At 39.1% G+C, this 13,948-nt stretch overlaps 1 protein-coding gene across 3 annotated transcripts in view; it reads left to right on the top strand.

Moving 5' to 3' along the window:
• The window catches only part of WDR70 (WD repeat domain 70), a 298,472-nt gene that overhangs the window by 117,761 nt on the left and 166,763 nt on the right, over nucleotides 1-13,948 (top strand). For all 3 annotated transcript variants that reach the window (XM_036280095.1, XM_036280098.1, XM_036280096.1), the window contains exon 9: nucleotides 4,933-5,009. In XM_036280095.1, the coding sequence (XP_036135988.1) occupies nucleotides 4,933-5,009 (77 nt within the window). The remainder of the gene's footprint in view (nucleotides 1-4,932; nucleotides 5,010-13,948) is intronic.

Here is a 13,948-nt window from a genome sequence, read left to right as displayed (position 1 = left end):
CAGTTTACATTCCTACCAGCAGTGGATGAGGGTTCCTTTTTCTCCACAATCTCTCCAACACTAGTTATTACCTGTCTTGTTGATAATAGCCATTCTAACAGACGTGAGGTGGTAGCTCATCGTAATTTTGGTTTGTATTTCCCTAATAGCTCGTGAAGTTGAGCATCTTTTGATATATCTGTTGGCCATTTGTATGTCTTCTTGGGAGAGGTGTCTGTTCAGGTCTTCTACCCATTTTTCTTTCTCTCTTTTTAAAAGAAATGTGTTTAGCCTGGCCGGTGTGGCTCAGTGGTTGATTGTCAGCCTATGCACCAAGAAGTCGCTGGTTTGATTCCCAGTCAGGGCACATGCCCAGGTTGTGGGCCAAATCCCCAGTTTGGGGCATGTAGGAGGCGGCCAATTGATGTTCTTTCTTGTCAATGTCTCTTTTTTTTTAATCCTCATGTGAGGATATTTTTCATTTATCATCAAGTAGAGTGGGAGAGAGAGACACATTGACTGGTTGCCTCCTGCACAACCTGACCAGGGCTGGGGGTGAACTGCAACCGAGGTACGTGCCCTTGACCGGAATCCAACCCGCGACTCATTGGTCCACAGGCTGATGCTCTAACCACTTAGCCAAACCGACCAGGGCTCTCTCATCGATGTTTCTATCTCTCTCTCCCTCTGTCTTCCTCTTTAAAATCAATAAAGAAAAAATTAAAAAAAAATACATTTATTGATTTTAGAGAAGAAGGGGAAGAGAGAGAGAGAGAGAGAGAGAGAGAGAGAGAGAGAAACATTAATGTAAGAGAGAAACATCGATTGTTTCTTTGCCCATACGTGCCCTGACCCTGGGCATCAAATCTGAAACCTGGGCAAGTGCCCTGACTGTGAATTGAAGCTGTGACCTTTTCGTGTAGAGGATAATGCTCAACCAACTCAGCCACACCAGCCAGGGCCTTCTGCCCCCTTTTTTGTTTGTTTGTTTGTTAATCTTTACCTGAAGATATTTTTGCATTGATTTTTAGATAGAGTAGAAGGAAGGGAGGGAGAAAGAGAGAGAGAAACATCAATGTTAAAGAGACACATTAACTGGTTGTCTCCTGCACGACTCTGACCTGGGCTGGGGATCGAACCTGCAACCCAGGTATTTGCCCTTGACTGGGAATTGAACCTGAGACCCTTTGGTCCACAGGCTGATGCTCTTACAGCTGAACCAAACTGACTGGGGCCCCATTTTTCAATTGGATCGTTTGTTTGTTGTTAAGTTTTATAAGTTCTTTATATATTTTGGATTTAACCCCTTGCCAGAGCTGTTGTTTGAAAATATCTTCTCCCATTAACTTGGTTGCCTTTTTGTTTTGTTGGTGGTTTCTTTTGCTTTTTAAGTTTGATATAGTTTCATTCATTTATTTTTGCCTTTTCTTCCCTTGCCTTTGGTGTCAAATTCATTATATGTTCTCTAAGACCAAGGTCCATAAGTTTTGTACCTATGTTTTCTTATATGTAATTTATTGTTTCAGGTCTTATATTTCGGCCTTTGATTCATTTTGAGTTATTTTGTATATAGGAGCAAACAATAATCTACTTTTATTCTTTTGCATGTGATTTTCCAATTTTCTCAGCACCATTTATTGAAAAGGTTTTTTTTTTTTTTTTTCCTCCCTTGTATGCTTTTGGCTCTTTTGTTGAAATATTTGCCCATATACACATGGGTTTATTTCTAGGCTCAGTTCTGTTCCATTGGTCTGTGTGTCTGTTTTTTTTTTTTAAACCAATACCATGGTGTTTTGATTATTGTTGCTCTGCAGTATAATTTGAAGTCAGGGAGTGCCCTCTTTTCACTTTTGTAACTCTTTTTTCCAACAGTAAGAAACTTGACTCCCTTTATTTTCAACATATTTTCTCTTTTGCTTAATTATTCATTATACTAAAAGCAGTTTCAGAATTGTTAATGCATACCCCTGCAAAAATGAAACAAATGTATTAGCTAAAATTCAATATTTCTTTACAGCTTTTTTTGGTCTTGAACTGAGTACGTATTGGTTTCCTAGGACTACTGTAAAGAAGTATCATGCGCCCTGGCCAGTTTGGCTCAGCGGTTAGAGTGTCGGCCTGCGGTCCTGAGAGACCCGGGTTCGGTTCCCGCTAAGGGCACGTACTTCGGTTGCAGTTTGTCCCCAGCCCTGGTTGGTCGTGCGGGTGGCAGCCACTCGATGTGTCCCTTTCACGTCGATGTTTCTCACTTTCTCTCCCTTCCTCTCTCTCCCTCCCACTCTATCGGTACAAAAAATGGAAAAAATATCCTCGGGTGAGGATAAAAAAAAAATAATAATAATAATAAAAAGAAGTATCATGCATTTGGTGGCCTACAACAACAAAATTATTCTTTCACAATTCTGGAGGTCAGAAGTCCAAAATCAGAGTGTTGGCCCAGCCATGTTTCCTCCCCTGCTCTAGGGGAGTCCTTCCTTTCCTCTCAGTTCTGGGGCCTCCAGGCATTCCTTGGCTTGCGGCTGCATAACTCCAGCCTCTGTCCCCTCTTCACAGAGCCTTATACTCTTTGTGTTTTCTTCTTTTCTAGCTCTTATAAGCATACTTGTCATTGGATTTAGGGCTCTTGGATAATGCCGAGTGATTGAGATTCTAAATTATATCTGCAAATACTCTTTCTCCAAATAAGGTCACATTCACAGGTTCTGGTGATGAGGATGTGGACATATCTTTGGCGGGGGCCACCATTCTGTCTATGAGATTCCATTTTCCTCTCCTGAGGTCAAGACTTGTATATTCAACTATCAACTTGACATTTCCGCTTGCATATCATAGGCATTTGAAATATATAAGTCCAGTAGGGAAATCTTGATTATTACTGCCCACTTTATTGGTATCAACTTCTTTTCTAGTTGCTAAAGCTATAAACGTGGAAGTCATCCTTAAATATGCCAATAATGATAACCCTCAAACCCTTTCTGAACCCACCCAGATTCAGCCCACTAGATAGTCCTGTCAGTTTGATCCAAAAAGTCCTGTCACCTTTTTTTTTTTGGTACATGCCCCTAGCGGGAACTGAACCCAGGACTCTCTGGTCCACAGTCCAACACTCCAATCACTGAGCCAAACCGGTCAGGGCAAAAGTCCTGTCACTTTTATCCTTTTCACCACTACTGCTCTTACATGAGCCAACATTCTCTCTTGCCTCTACATCAGTTATGTCCTGTGACAGATCAGTTACTAGTCTCTACCCACACTCTTGCCTCATGTGCTCCACATAGCAATCAATCGAGTCCTTTAAAAAGATACTTCATGCCCTGGCCGGTTCGGTTCAGCGGTTAGAGTGTCAGCCTGCGGTCCCGAGAGACCCGGTTTCGGTTCCTGCTAAGGGCACGTACCTCGGTTGCAGTTTGTCCCTGACCCTGGTTGGGTCGTGCGGGTAGCAACCACTCGATGTGTCCTTTTCATGTCGATGTTTCTCTCTCTCTCTCTCTTTCCCTCCCACTCTATCTGAACAAAAAATGGAAAAATGTCCTTGGGTGAGGAAATAAATAAATAAATAAATAAATAAATAAATAATAAATAAAAAAAAAAAAGAGATACTTCTGAAAGTGCCACTCTTGAACTTACTATCCCCTACTGGCTTTCCAACTCTTCACGCAGACTATAACAACTTATATGTTCTGGATCCTGTTTCTTTACAGATCCACGTATTTGTTGCCCCCTCTCCACAACATGCACTAACCCACTGGCCTTCTTAAATTTCCTCCAGTACACCCAGCTCTTTCCCTACATCAGGACCTTCTCACATGCTTTCCATCTGCTGGAAAGCTCTTTTCTTTCTTTTGTATGGCTGGCTTCTCATTTCTTCAGTCTCAGTTTGCATGCCACTTACTCAAATAAATCTTACCTGGCCCTCTCTAAGTAAATATGACCCATTTATCTCTACTCAGAAGAGGTTTCGTATCTCTGCTCCCCGTTTGTATCCTGTAGACTCGAATAGAATGTCAGGAGTTGGCCAGCTGCTACTTGAGGCATTGCAGGCAACTTGCACTAGAGATGGTCTCCAGGCCCACATGTGGGTACTGTAGTTCCAGTTTAGTATTTCCATAGAACCACAGTTATTTTCCTGCTAAGTCATTTAAATGTGCACATTTTCCTTGTAGTATAGCTTTATTTTTTACCCTTTCAGAATAAGAGACCTTAACCATTATTACACTAAAAAATATTAGGCTCTTTTCTTCCCTATCTGAACCTGACTTACTTATTATATGAGATCACTCTAGCTGATATTGCCTAGGAGGGAAGTGTGTGTGTATGTGTGTTTATGTGTGATAGGTACTCTGTGGTTGATATGGTGTACACGTCAGTCTTCTACCAACATCACGTTGTTTTAATTAAAATGTTTTTATATTATGCTCCATACTTAGTAAGGCGATCTCTAAATAATTCTAAAGATGTTTTTCCTTCCTCGCATGTTTATTCTTCCATATATATTCTAGAATCAAGATTGTTGACACGTTTTCAAGAAGCATGGATTTTTTTTTTTACCCCCAACCGCTTGCTTTTGCCTTTATTATTTGTAAATACTTTCTATTCTTCTTACTTCTTTTGCATCGAGAGAAGAATCTTTAAAGGAGGGCCTATTTCCCTTTCTTTCTTAAAGAGAGGCTGTCGTTGTCAGCACTTGTTACATGTAAGCACTGTGCTAATTTCTGGGCAGCTGAGGTTCGGTGGTGGTGGTGGTGGTGGGGTGTTACACAGTGGATTACACAAAGTGAAAATAAACAAAGTGAAATAAAGCATATTATAAAATAAAACTGAGATAAAATATTATCAGTTTGTTAAAATAGTGTGCTTTTGAGTGGACTAAAAAGTTTTAAGTATATATTAGTTTTTGGTTCGGTTATTTTTTTACATTTGTTAAACATCTTTTTTCCTTTATTTATTTTTAAGGGTCACACAGCAATGCTTCATACTGGCTCATGGCATCCCAAAATAAAGGGAGAATTTATGACTTGCTCAAATGATGCGTGAGTATTGTTGATAATTTGTCTAATATGTTCATATGTTTTAACATTTTCTTTAACATTTGTATTGTAACAATCTTGCCAGTAAAGTAGGACATAGAGTATTAGGAATCCCGATGTTTATATATACTTGCTCTTTACTTTGACTTCAGTTGGTAGTGTAGGGTTTGTTTAAATAAATATGGAAACTATGCAAATGAGAGTTAGTATAACTTCTAGTAGAGTTTATTAGGGAGCACAGCGGATAAGATTGATGTTATTAAGTGGACGCAAATGACTTTGTAATTGTGACTAATAATTTGTTGCTTTTTATAGTAAAGACTGATTTCCATCTGCGTCTAATAGCTAATAAAAATTTATTGTACAAATGATTATTTTTTGGCAGTAATAACTGAAAAAAAAAGATGAATTGGTTATTAAGATTTTTTTCCATTATATCTGTTGGCTTAGGACTCAAGAATATTACAGGGAGTATTTGGGCAGCTTTTCCCTGTATTGTCATATTGTATGATTTATTTTTAATATTAAGAATAGTTCACAAGAATGTGCTAGTTGTAATATTACGGAGTATTTGTTACAACAAAAAATTCTATAAATTAAAAAGCATAGATGGTGTTACTTATGTGAAATACTATTATATTTTAGATAAAAAAGAACATTTTTGTACTTAGGTTATTTTGTCTTTTAGCTTTTTGTTCACTGATATTTAAAATTTACCTCATTACCTTTCAAAATTAGTGTTCACATTCTTGGACATTTTATGGTTTTTGGAATTAATCTTTACTATGACAGACAAAAGATATAATTTTGCTTCCATAGCACAATTTAAAAATTACCGATCTAAACGTAACTAAAATTTGGGAATCTATATAGAATATACTGAAAAAGGATAATATTTATGATTAAAATTTCTGGTAAACAGAACTACAGTAAGTTGTCGTTTAATGTCATTGATAGGTGTTTTGGAAATTGCGACTTTAAGTGAAATGAAATATAACGGAACCAATTTTATCATGGCTTAATTGATATAAATAAGATTTTGGTTCCTACGCTGTATTTATGGTCACAAAAACGTCACCAAACTTCTACATAAAGACCCAAGACCATTTCTAATATTAAATATTGAAGTAAATGTGAGCTCTACATAGATTTGAGAAGGATTAATAAAAACAATTAAGAATTCTTCCCCAGTCTGCTTATTTCAGTTCAAGGTCACAAGTGGCTGGAGCCAATTGGCAGCCAAGGGCGCAAGGCAGGACCCGCCCTGGACAGGACTCCCTTCCGTCACAGGGCACACTCACACCGCCCACCTACTGAGACGGGGACAGTTCCACGTCACTGTACCTCACCTGCAGGTGTTCGGGGTGTGGGCGGAAGCCGGAGCCCTGGAAAAAGCACATTCAGGTGTGGGGAGACGACACCAACTCCACACAGACCGTGGTTCCAGCAGGAAATAAGTTTCCCCTCATTAATGTTATAACAAAACAGCTTTGAACAAAATGATGTTATTTGAGGACTGCTGTATCTATTATTATTTCTTTTTATCTTTGTCTTATTCTCATTCCAAATACTTAAATTATGTGTGTTTAAAGTGATATTCCTAACTTTAGCATTAGGAACTCAAATTTAGCAGTTAATCTAAATTAATAGAATCCCATGACCAAGTAAAGATTATTCTTGGAACTCTACGATATTTTACAATGAGGAAATTATATGATTTGTTGTTTAACAAATGAAAGGTGAAAAATCAGATGATTTGATAATATGATACAATTGACATTTGATAAAATTTAGTAGTCTTTCCCAGCAACAGTTCAAAGTAAAATAGAAATAGGAAGAAATTACTGAACCCTGATTAAAACTACCAGAATTTAAAATATTGTATTATGTACTGGAGTTCTGAAGCTACTTGCATTTAAATAGGAAACAAGGCAGGGATGCCCACAACTATTTAGGACTTTATACAGTGTAGTAACATAAGAAAATAAACACATTGATATTACTGTTGGAAGAGAGCAAACATACTATTAAAAAAACACAGGATCTAGGCTGTTTTGGTTAAAAACTTAAGCTAAATAAAGCAATTGAAAAATAATTTCTTGTTCTCAGAACTATTTAAGGATCAGGCTGTATGGTCTCCCATAATTGGTAACACAACTTTTATGAGCTCTACAGCTTTTCCCAAATTCATTTCCAGCATATGTAAATTAGTGGTTTGAAGAAAGGCATTCCACGGTCAAGTAAGTTTGATAAACTTTGAATGTTATAATCCCAGGCCAATGATCCATAATAAGCATTTAACTGGTTTTGAATAGGGTACAAAGAGACTTATTTAACTTTGTTAATCCTTTAAACAACAGTTGGGGTGAAGTTCTAAAGCATGGCATCATTTTACTGGGTATAAAATGTAGTTTATCCTATTCCTTGAAAGAGCACTTCTTTAGTTCCTTGCCCAGATCACGGACTTACTAGTCTGTTGTCCCTTTGAGAATGCGCCCCAGTTTCTTTCTGCGCTGTAGAAATGGGCTTCCTTTGTCCATAGTTTTGTGTGAAGATCAGTGAGCTTGAACCAGGGGCCCCCGTTATATATATCCTTTACGACCTTTTGGAGAAATATGCCACTGAGTAAATTCAGGTTGTTTGATTGACTTTTTCTTGGCCTTTGACTCTGAGGACAATAATTAGAAATGTGCTAAGCTGTGGGAAGTCATTCCAGATACCTAGTTCAGTCCACAGACAGAGTGTTCTCATTGTGTACCAGATGCACTGTGATCTAACCCCTGCCTTACCTGCCTTGGAGGTACGTGCTGGGAGACAGACAAGGCACAGATAACACTAGTCATTAGTGCAGTTTCATGTAGCAGTACGTGTAAAGGATACAGTGAAAGGACAGAGAAAGAACAGAAGGCTATGGCCATCGTCAGTGTAGGGATAGAGGGAGAGCCCTGGCCAGGCCAGCACTGCCCTTCCGTGAGCAGCACGTTATGAATAAATTGAGGTGCAGTAGGAGTGAAGAATCCGATGGCTGTGTGAGAAACACATCCACTGGGGCCCAAGGTGGCACTCACTGTTTTGTGCTGGCCTCGTGGATGCCGAGGTAAATTGTAGATGTTTCTTCTGAGTGTGGGTTGGACATGCTAATGCCTTAATTTTTTATTTAAGAGTTTCCGTATGAAACACAAGCCTGAGATCAGGCCAATTTAGGAATGAAATGAAAAGAGGAGGAGGGGAATATGGCAGTCGTTTTAGTTTTCCCAGGTTTACTAGAATGAAACATTGGTAATGAAGCAGAGATTACTGCATGATGCTTGCAAGTAAATTTTAATGAAAACCATATGGTACTGAAGGTAAAAATGCTTATTTGTCCAGAGGACGTCAATTGTACTTGTGAATTTATGTGATCTGACACGGAGCCCCTTTGCAATTTGAACTGCAGTAGTACAGAGAGAGCGCAGGTGATACTGAGGTGATCTGCCTCCTGAGAACAGCATTTGTCCTAAGCAGGGTCCAGCGCAGCATGCACTCTGTCCGTGCACTGGTGTCAGGTCGGATGCTTCCATCACACACTGGGCGCGTTTTCCGGGCTCACTCCGGAGTTTGTCTCAGAGGGATTTGTTCTGGTCTGTTGTGAGAGTTTCTGCCTCCACATGCAGTTAACAATGAAGGAAAAACAGGAAAATAATTAAATGCACAGACGAATATTTCACAGTGAGATACTGTAGAAAAAAAGAGACCAGGTTAGATAAGAATAACAACCTGGAGAGATGACAAATTAATGTCTCCTTCGAAAGTCAGGTGAGAGAGGAAGTATGAATGAATAGGTGGGCCGTGGTGAACCCATGGTACTTAAAAAAAAAAGTGGTAATTGAGAAGGTGGATCTAGATGGGAGTAAAAGAGGAACAGGTGGGTGTCACAAAAAAGCCACCAGACCCATTTATAAGCACGTGAAAAATGACTCACCAAGCATTGACGGGATCTTTGAGGGCTAGACTCTTATAATAGCTGGCAGTATTGAGAACCAGAGACTTTTTTTTTAAATCAAAGTGAGACCAAGTTTTATGAAGGCTGCCATGGTCTGGGGAAAGTCAGGCTGTACACTCACTAGTGAAAACATTCGTTAGCAATAGCGCACAGGTACAGGAAGCACAGGAAAGTTGGTAACACCGTTAGCTTGGGAGAATCGGGGAAAGATTTACACAGGAGTTTGACATCTGTGTATCGGTGCACATTCCTCTGGTGGAACAGCAGGGGTGTGCTGAGATAGGAGATGCACTTACAGAATATAGGAAAATCTGAATTTGGCCCCTCAGAGATGTTACTATCCAGAACATGCACAGTGTATGGTGAGCCATGATTAGATTATTTTACCAGTAAGTAATAGACATAATTTCATATTTGGGTTTTATTTTATATACTGTGAACTGAATATTTGGAGACATTACAATCTAATCAGTTTAGTTTTCCTTTGAGTAACCAAGTGTCATAAAGTGTCAACATCATGAAAGAAAGGAAAGGAAGGGTCTATTCTGAATCAAAGGAGTCATGGCAACATTACACAGACCATATAGTGTGTGAGCTTTGATCTTACTTCCTCTGAAGAATAGGAAAGGAAGGGAAGAAAGAAAGGAAGGAAGGGAAGAAAGGAAGGAATAACCAAAAAGCAATAAAGAGAGTTTTGGGGACAATTGGGGAAATTTGAAAATTAGGTGATATGACAGATTCATCGCAAAAAGGGCTACGACTCATCTTTCCTGTATCCATGTCCTTTGCAGTGTGACCTTATAGCTACTCCCATTAAGGGCCAGAGTCTGTTCCCCACCCCGTGAGTCCAGGCTGGCCAACAGAAGTGGACAAATGGCAGTGTGCCCTTTCTGAGCAGAGGCTGCATAAGGGTTTGTTCAGCTCCACTGTCTGGGAACGTGCACCACTGTCTGGCCAAGCTCTGGCTACCCTGCTGGGGAAGGAAAGACCTGGCGGCAGAGCGTTCTGTTGTCCTGACTGAGGCCATCTTAGACCAGCGTATACTCAGCCACCTCCTAATTTGGAGTCACAGTGCCAAAGACTAAGTATATTAAAGATGAGAAATATAGTAAGCAAAGAAACCAGCATTTCCCAGATATATTAATACAACTCCCCTCTTTCTACACAGCTCATAACACTTGTTACACTCTGGGTGTAGCGTTCCCAGGAATCCCCTTTGGGAAATGAAGGTGGCCACTAGTATATGCTTTGGATAGTGGGATTCAGTAGGTTAGAAACATTTTTACTTGGTTTCATCTTATAAAAATGAATTATGCAATTAAATTTTTGGCAGTTTGTCATGGCATAATATATTTTGTGTGCAGCTCACAGACCTAAAAGAATGTGGTAACTCCACCACTAGTCATGAGTTAGAGCTAGTAGCTTATCACTCAGAGCCCTATAAAATGGGGTAATACTTGATGCACAAGATTGCCACCTGGGCTAAATGTGTGAAGCCCTGTGTGTAGTTAGTGTCATGCACAGGACTAGCGCCGGATTCATTTCAGCTGAAGTAGGCTGCATACACTTCTCAGTGTTTAGTCTGTCTTCGAGTTCAGTTGCATCTTGATGAGCATCTCCTGTCTGAGAGCTTGGGTGGCGCATGCTGAGTCTCACAGGCTTTTGCTGGAAGGCTGCTAAGCAGATTTCACTTGATTTTATGATCAACATCTGTAAATACAATGGTAAAATTCTCCAAGGAACAATGCAGTGGTTCATGTAAATGGATCTCTTAAAAAGTAAACTTTTATAAAACTCAAAAGTTTTTTTCCCCCTATTTTAAGTATTTTTTGGGGAAACTTAAAATATTACATTCATTTCCTATGTTATTCATAAGTGTTTTGAATATAATTCAGTATCATAATTCGTAAATTATAACATTGTGATATAATATGCCTCAGAAAGTCTTAGCATATGTAGGTATATTTACATCTTTTTTAGTTCTTGACTGCTGTTTTTGTTTTTTTGTTTTCTTTTTCTGTTAATTGTTACTTCTTGCTGCTGCTGTTGTGGTGATAATTTTTATAAGTGCCTCAGTTTCTCCCCTCAGCTTTGTGCTTCTAATAAGCTATGGACTGGGACTGGATAGGGCAGTCCAAGGTTTTAGTATTGGTGCAGAAGGGGAAGGAATAAGCCATTAATACAGTGTATGAATGCTTTTTAGCACATTGATTTTAACCATCTTTGGCTGCTAGAGGACTTTTTCTTGCTTACTTTCTTATTCTGGGCTGAGTTTGTATTGTCCACACTGCCAAATAAGTAAGGCGGTGTTTATATTCCTGATGGTTCTTTCTTGGTGGTGCCCTCATGCTTCTGCAATATCTGGAATCATTTTTATCTAATTTAATTCTGTGATTATTTTGTCCAAATTTTACTTAATCTTTAATGTACTATCAATTTTTCATTTTAAAGTCATAAGGATGCCTTTTTAACTGTTTTCCTGGCTACTGGTATTTAAAAATTCATAGATTTTATTATTGTTGTGTAGGTAATTAAAAGTATATCCATTTCAGTCCTGGCCGGTTTGGCTTAGCAGTTAGTGTGTCGGCCCCCAGACCGAACGGTTGAGGGTTTGATCCCCAGTCAAGTACACATATTTGGGTTGCAGGTTTGATCCCCCACTCCAGTCAGGGTCCTGCTGGAGGCTCCCAACTGCTGTGTCTCTTTCACATGGATGTTTCTCTCTCTCTCCCCCCTTTCTCCCTTCCACTTTATCTAAACATTAATGGAAAAATATCCTTGAGTGAGGATTAACACCAACAATAAAAAGTATATCCAAAGTATTTCAAAAGCATTTGTTAATAGAAATTTTTAAAAGGAAACAGATAACTTCTTCTGAAAATTAATTAGGATTTAGCTGTAGAACCTAACTTCTGAAAATATTCCTATTCAAACTTGTTGGTTATAGTAAAATATGCTTAAAATAAAAGGCAAAATTAACTCAGGCCCTGTCCAGCATGACTCAGTTGGAACATTGTCATGTACACTGAAAGGTGGCAGGTTCGATTTCTGGTCAGGGCACATACCTAGGCTGCAGGTTCAATCCCTCAGTCAGGGTGCTTATGGGAGGCAACCGATAGATGTTCTCTCTCATCAACATTTTTCTCTCTCTCTCTCCCTTCCTCTCTCTCTAAAGTCAATAAAAACATATCCTCGGATGAGGATTAAACGAAAGTTTACTCAGATACTTTCCTTTATTAATGCAGGAGTAATGAGAATCTATTATCAAATTACTGCTAAAATTGAGATATCTATATTTTGATGTTAGTTTTTTTTGTTTGTTTTTTTTTATGAATTTTTATTTATTTTTTTGTTACAGACATTTTACCTTTTTACCCCATTGGCACCCCCACCCCCCCCCCCTCCACCCTGTCCCCGGCTTAGTTGTCCATGTCCATTGGTCATGCATACATGCATATAAGTTCTGTGGTTTATCTCTTCCCACCCCCCCCACCCCCATCCCCTCTTCTGAGGGATGTCAGTCTGTGCCCTACTTCCATGTGTCTGGGTCTACTGTATTCCTCAGACTGTTATGTTCATTATATTCCGTATATAAGTGAAATCATGTGGTATTTGTCTTTTTCTGCTTGGCTTCTTTCACTTAGGATAATACTTTCCAGGTCCCTCCATGTCGTCTCAAAGGATAAGAGATCTTTCTTTCTTACTGCTGCATAGTACTCCATTGTGTATATGTACCACAGCTTTTTTATCCATTCGTCTACTGGTGGACACTTGGGCTGTTTCCAGATTTTAGCTATTGTAAATAGTGCTGCTATGAACATGGGGGTACATATATTCTTCCTGATTGGTGTTTCAGGCTTCTTAGGGTATATTCCCAGCAGTGGGATCACTGGGTCAAATGGAAGTTCAATTTTTAATTTTTTGAGGTAGCACCATATTGTTTTCCATAGCGGCTGCACCAGTCTGCATTCCCACCAGCAGTGTATTAGAGTCCCCTTTTCTCCACACTCTCGCCAACACTTGTTGTTTGATGATTTGTTGATGGCGGCCATTCTGACAGGTGTGAGGTGATACCTCATTGTTGTTTTAATTTGCATCTCTCTGATGATTAGTGATGTTGAGCATTTCTTCATATGTCTCTTAGCCATTTGTATGTCCTGTTTGGAGAGGTGTCTATTCAGCTCCTCTGCCCATTTTTTAATTGGGTTCTTTGTCTTCCTTTTGTTGAGTTGTATGAGCACTCTATATATATAGGAAATTAACCCCTTATCTGATATATCATTGGCAATGATGTTCTCCCATACAGTGGGTTGCCTTTCCATTTTGATGATTGTTTCTTTTGCTGTGCAGAAGCTTTTGAGTTTGATGTAGTCCCATGTGTTCATTTTCTCCTTTATTTCTGTTGCCTTAGGTGATGTATCAGTGAAAATTCTGCTCCGTATGATGTCTGAAATTTTGTTGCCTACATTTTCTTCTAGAATTTTTATGGATTCACGGGTCACATTTAGGTCTTTTATCCATTTTGAGTTTATTTTGGTGTATGGTGTAAGTTGATGGTCTAGTTTCATTTTTTTGCATGTAGCTGTCCAATTTTCCCAACACCATTTATTAAAGAGGCTGTCTTTACTCCACTGTATGCTCTTGCCACCTTTGTCAAATATTAATTGAGCGTATTGCCTTGGGTCCATTTCTGGGTTTTCAGTTCTGTTCCACTGGTCTATATGCCTGTTCTTGTGCCAGTACCCGGCTGTTTTGGTTACAGTCGCTTTGTAGTATAACCTGATATCTGGTATTGTGATCCCACCTACTTTGTTCTTCTTTTTCAAGATTGCTGTGGCTATTCGGGGTCTTTTTTGGTTCCATATGAACTTTTGAAGTATTTGTTCTAGTTCTATGAAATATGTCGTTGGTATTTTGATGGGGATTGCATTGAATCTATAGATTGCTTTGGGTAGTATGG

This window comes from Molossus molossus, unplaced genomic scaffold, assembly GCF_014108415.1.
Source record: "Molossus molossus isolate mMolMol1 unplaced genomic scaffold, mMolMol1.p scaffold_m16_p_3, whole genome shotgun sequence".
Lineage (NCBI taxonomy): Eukaryota > Metazoa > Chordata > Mammalia > Chiroptera > Molossidae > Molossus > Molossus molossus.
This window is presented reverse-complemented; position numbering and strand designations above follow the sequence as displayed.